The sequence below is a fragment of the Acipenser ruthenus genome, chromosome 5 (genome assembly GCF_902713425.1).
Source record: "Acipenser ruthenus chromosome 5, fAciRut3.2 maternal haplotype, whole genome shotgun sequence".
NCBI lineage: Eukaryota > Metazoa > Chordata > Actinopteri > Acipenseriformes > Acipenseridae > Acipenser > Acipenser ruthenus.
The window spans coordinates 13,118,237-13,124,236 of record NC_081193.1 but is presented as its reverse complement, the minus strand read 5'-3'; the positions used below and the strand labels follow the sequence as shown (position 1 = coordinate 13,124,236).

The 6,000-nt window shown below is 39.7% G+C and overlaps 1 protein-coding gene across 4 annotated transcripts in view; it reads right to left on the bottom strand.

The window, feature by feature from the left end:
* Positions 1–342: 342 nt before the first annotated feature.
* Positions 343–6,000, bottom strand: part of cad (carbamoyl-phosphate synthetase 2, aspartate transcarbamylase, and dihydroorotase) — a 42,867-nt gene continuing 37,209 nt past the window's right edge. For all 4 annotated transcript variants that reach the window (XM_059023664.1, XM_059023665.1, XM_059023666.1 and 1 more), the window contains 2 exons: positions 3,390–3,484; positions 343–1,362 (listed from right to left, as the gene is read on the bottom strand). In XM_059023664.1, the coding sequence (XP_058879647.1) occupies positions 1,263–1,362; positions 3,390–3,484 (195 nt within the window). In that variant the 3' untranslated portion in view covers positions 343–1,262. The remainder of the gene's footprint in view (positions 1,363–3,389; positions 3,485–6,000) is intronic.

Sequence of the window (6,000 nt, the reverse complement as noted above, 5' to 3'; positions counted from 1 at the left end):
TCCTTAACATAGCTTGGTAATTTCTCAACGTGTGACCTAAGTTGTTTTTCTGCTACTTCAGCTATTATGTGTGTTGGATTATCAATTGTACTGACTATCATTCGCATAGGGTGATTTTCTTTGTGCATTTTAGGATTTCCTCTTGCTAGGCCTGTTCTTGCATTATGTGGCTGCATGTATTTTTTAAATTCTTTTGATATAATGCCTTTATTGTATAGTGTATATATATGTGTATATATAGGGTTTATTGTATATATAATATTGCATTTGCTAGCTAGTAACACAGCACTATAAAATCAACAAGAATTACAATTTGATCAGAAAAAACACCACAAACCAGTATTTTCACATGAAGTTCAGTCTTTAATAATATGAATAAAAACAAACAGCAGTGTTTAAGAAATGTTTTCAGAGAGTCTAAACCAGTTCTGGTTCAAAAAAACACACATACAAAAAAAGTTGTGTTTATTAATACAGCCACTACATACATCCTTGTAGTTGTTCAGAACAATAACCATTATGAAAACAGGGCAAAGTCATTCAGTTTTGATAAGCTACAACAGAAGGTGTACATTGGGGAACTTTTCAAGATCACATTGTAATCCGTTCCAGATTTAAGCATCCACTATTCAGGGAGAGGGTATTATTAATAGTTAAAAACAAGCAAGATATTTATTCCATGCAAGATAAACCGTAGGGGATTCATCATTTCCATGATTTCTCTAAGACAGTTTTGGTGGTGTTAACCCTATCTGCTACAATAATGCAATACTGGTTTACATCAATGATTTATTTTGGTGTTTTGCTTATTCTTCATAACAGAAGTAAACATTTCTGCATATCATTTAGGTTTTCATTACTCTGCAACTTGATATGATCTGACCAGGTCTTAAGCAAATCTGACTAATTCCAACCATTAGCTAGGAATACAATGTACTGTGAAACACAGTAAACCCAAGCTCCACATCTTCAGTAATGAGAATATAAACTTTGTGTTTGGAGGATTCGTTTGGACTAACTTTAATGACCCAAACCTGTTCTGTTTGTAACAGACAACCCATCATTTAGGGATCAGAAAGAAAGAAAAAAAAGTGAAAATTGCAGAGCTGTATTTAAATAGTCAGAAAATATTATGTAATCTTATGCATAAAACCCAGAATTGTAACTTTCAGTTCAAGTTTTTTTTTTTTTCTCACCAGAAGAAAACCGATTCATTAATTGGTCCAGCAGGCAACTGTAGCTTCATTATGATGATTTTTGTATTATCTTCCAAGGACTGTAGCCAACAGAGCCATCCTAATGTACATTCCGTTTTCAGCTTGTCTAAAGTAGGCAGCTCTCGGGTCGGTGTCCACTTCAACACTGCAAAGTGGAAATGAGAAAAAGACGAGGAGAGAATATTATTGACAGAGGTGCTCCAATACCATTCATCCTGTGGTGCTTGCTTTGGGTGCTGGAAAGTATTTGACCTCTGAAACTGGGTTAAAAATCAGGCCTTGGGACCACGATCTGCTATCTACAACTGGCACTGGGAATGGGATATATCTATATCCTCACTATAACCCAATATGGGCCATGCCCTGGCATACGTATACTTCTAGGATTGTCCAGTTGGTCCATTAAAATGGATTGTGCCATTTATGTGCTGTTAACATTCCTAAGTTAATTAGTGCTACCAGATGATGGTAACTGCTGTTACATGGCTATATAGGTTCCGACAGCAAAACAGCTGTGTAATCGATCTGCAAGCAGGTTTCAGGTAACTTGATTCTCGTTGTGATTAGGGTTATAATGTAATGTATTACTTTTTAAAATTCTAGTTGTGATTACTGCAACCTGGTTTTAATTCTGGGCTGTTGATTGTACTGTTGCTGCTTAGAAGCCCTTGCGGTTAATGTGCTGTTAAGGTTTATTAGTGCTAACTGCTTTGTCTAGCCAGTTTGATTTGCACAGGTGATAGCAACTGCTGTTACATGACTGTAGGTTCTGACAGCAAAACAGTGCAGCTTGTCCCAAAACAGCCTCTTTCCTACCTTGACACTCTGCCTTTACTGCCTCTACACTGTCTACACAGCTCCATGCTCTCTGGCTACACACCTCTCTGCTCTCTGGCTCCTTTCCCTCAGCCTTTAAAAGAAACCTGCTCCTGACCCTTCCTCTGCCCAGAACTATTGCCGTCTCTCCTCCCGTTTCTCTCAAACTCTTGAGCGGGCTGTCCACTGCTAACTTGCATCCTTCCTCACTGAGCACTCTGTGCTTGACCCTCTTCAATCTGGGTACCATCCTGCACATTCGACGGAATCTGCCCTCCTCCTCTAACTGACTCCCTCCTCTATTCTAATTCTCCATGACCTCTCCTCTGTCTGACACTGTTCATCATACTATTCTCTTCTACTCTATGTGACTTGGGGATCTCATGCACTGCTCTTGCCTGGTTTTCCTCTTCTCTCTCTCTCTCTCTAACCATTCCTTCCAGGTTTCCTGGCTTGGCTCTCTCTCTCTTCTCTTCTCCTCACCCTCTCTCTACAGGTGAACCTCAAGGATCTGACCTGGGACCCCTCCTCTGCTCACTCTACACCCGCTCACAACACCCTTCTCCTCCAATCCCTCGTGTCTCCCTACACCTGTCACCCTCTCCGCTACACCTCTGCTGGCTGACTGGTCATGCCTTCCCTCCACTCTCCATCCTCCCATGCCTTTCTCTTCCCTAGCCCCTGAGTGGTGGAACCATCTCACTGCCTTCTGCCGCCTCCTCAAGACCCACCTGTTTAGACTGCAGCTCTAGATCTGCCCCTTGGTACTATGCACTGGACTTCCCTGATCTACGCAACACGCTACTGGATCCTCACTATTGCACTACTATTATGTCATTGTTGATATAACTTGTTGTTGTAATCCTAAATTTCTGCATCCTTGTTCATATTGTATTTTTGTGGTATTATTTGCATTTGCTGTAAACTTTACTGTATTATATATCAAGCTTGCATTGTAACCTTGTATTGCTCTGTAACACCTTTAAGTCGCCTTGGATAAAGGCGCCTGCCAAATAAATAATAATTTAACATGAGCAAATACTAATAAGAATACCACTCATTATAAGGAAATATAATTCATTGCAAAGCCTTCATTTGCAACTTCATTACAAAAAAAGTACCAGCACTTTCAAAGGATTTGTTTTTCATGATGACAGATATCACTCACTAATGGAAAAGACAAATAATGTAAATTTAATTATTTCCATTGCTGTAATAGTGTTCCAATACACTACCAAGACCCAAAAGTTGCCAATAAAATAGCTTCCCAAATAAATTATGGACCACCCAACTCCAAGATTACTTGAAAAGTGGAAATAAAAGTATGGGTTTCCAGCAAAGCCCGCTGTTGCCTACCTGATCTCATTCACTCTGGGTAAAGGATGCATGACCACCATCTTCCCCTTGGCTCGAGTCATGATGTGTGGAGTCAGGATAAACTGCCCAAAGCACTGGATAGTCAAGTGGGAAAGGTATTAACAGCATCATGAAAAAGCAGATTTACCACAACCAACTGTATATCAATCTCATAATACTGCTGTACATGTGAACACGTAAGGGAAACAAGGGCAGGTGCCACCATGTATCCTCAGATCATGTTACTCCACAGAACGTTTCAGGATATTACAAGAGGAGAAGGACTATACTCCTCTCTTTGTCGATCACCTCTGGAATGATACGGCTACATCTCAGAACATTAGAACCACGCTTCAATACAACTGAATAAAGCGGTTCTCTAGATACGGTGGTTCCCAAAAGTACAGACACCCTCCAATCTTTTCAATGCAAAATGCTTTACTTAGGAAAGAAAATTCTTCATTTCAGCTTTTGTAGTTTTCAGTTCTGTCATAATAATTTTGCACGCCCAATTTTTCAGTTTTTTATTTGTTAAAGTTTGAAATATCCAATAAATTTCGTTCCACTTCATGATTGTGTCCCACTTGTTGATTCTTCACAAAAAATTACAGTTTCATATCTTTATGTTTGAAGCCTGAAATGTGGCAAAAGGTCACAAAGTTCAAGGGGGCCGAATACTTTCGCAAGGCACTGTATGTAACATCACCCTGTTACAGGAGGTTAAAGTGATTTGAAAAATGAAAACACACTAATAACACTATGTAACACAATTTTTGTTCCTGGGTAGTAAGTGTTATTTCCTAATTGCTTATGCCTCAAAAGTATAGAAAATGGCTATTCCCCACAAACTTTGCTTTTGTGACCAGGACAGTGATATTTTGAAATTGACCTATTTCCAATGAGAAAACGGGCGAATTTGTGTCTTTTCGTTCACATAAAGTCAGAAAAAAACAACATATGAATCCAAATTAACATGTATTTATACTAAAGTAATACAAAAATGACTACAAAAGATTTAGAAGTGAGTAGGTTTTCGAGATTTATGATTATACTATAAATCACTTTCACGAATCAGCCCCCAAATGTAGTCTCCCAATCATGTTCTCGTTATACTGTCCTTGGTAGCAGCGTTCAAAGTCCAGTATATCCTGGTGGAAGCGCTCGCCTTGCTCCTCCAAGTACGCTCCCATGTTCTCCTTGAATTTATCAAGATGAGCATCAAGGATATGGACTTTGAGGGACATCCTACAGCCCATTGTGCCGTAGTTCTTCACCAGAGTCTCAACCAGCTCCACATAGTTTTCGGCCTTGTGATTGCCCAGGAAGCCCCGAACCACTGCGACAAAGCTGTTCCAAGCCGCTTTCTCCTTACTAGTGAGCTTCTTGGGGAATTCATTGCACTCCAGGATCTTCTTTATCTGTGGTCCGACGAAGACACCGGCTTTGACCTTTGCCTCAGACAGCTTAGGGAAGAAGTCTTGAAGGTACTTGAAGGCTGCCGACTCCTTATCTAGAGCTCTGACAAATTGTTTCATAAGGCCCAATTTGATGTGCAGTGGTGGCATCAGCACCTTCCGGGGGTCCCAGCCGTACTCAGCATACTTCAAGGCGTCCAGTAAGGTCTTGATGCTGTTGTAATCCTCTTTGAGGTGCACCGAGTGAGCCAGGGGAAGAGACGGGTACTTGTTACCATAATGGAGCAGCATGGCTTTGAGGCTCCTGGATGAGCTGTCAGTGAAGGACAGTATAACGAGAACATGATGGGAGACTACATTTGGGGGCTGATTCGTGAAAGTGATTTACAGTATAATCGTAAATCTCGAAAAACTACTCACTTCTAAATCTTTTGTAGTCATTTTTGTATTCCTTTAGTATAAATACATGTTAATTTGGATTCATATGTTGTTTTTTTCTGACTTTATGTGAACGAAAAGACACAAATTCGTCCGTTTTCTCATTGGAAATAGGTCAATTTCAAAATATCACTGTCCTGGTCACAAAAGCAAAGTTTGTGGGGAATAATAGCCATTTTCTATACTTTTGAGGCATAAGCAATTAGGAAATAACACTTACTACCCAGGAACAAAAAAAAAAAAAAAATTGTTACACGATGTAATCCCTCTGTAACAGTTGAAAAGGGTTTTGTGAACTGCAATGCATTGCTGCCTTCAATAGGTGAATGTATCCCTGTAATATACATTTCATTAGAATCACAATTGTTATGATATTTGTATTCACATATCCTAGGATATAAATCATTGCTGACCACTTGCTTTCGGCAGACAAATTATGAATGTTCCGTTGGTCTAAACATCACTGTATCTGGGTCACCAAAACTTTACTAAAGCACCTGTAACAGCAAGCAAGTTTTGATTGGCTCATCTGTCCCTCTGGTGTTTCACCTTTTAGGGGTTTTGAATATGCATGGCAACATCACGATTGATTTCATATTTTTTTTCACCGTTATTCAAAAAATTCTGACATTGGGCACGCCTCACATTTTGACATACAGGGCAAAGCTTGAATCAAAATAAAGTGAGCTACAGTCTGGTTAGATAGGCGATGGTTGTAAGACATAAGGGAGCATTCCTCAATAGGAATACAGTATTAG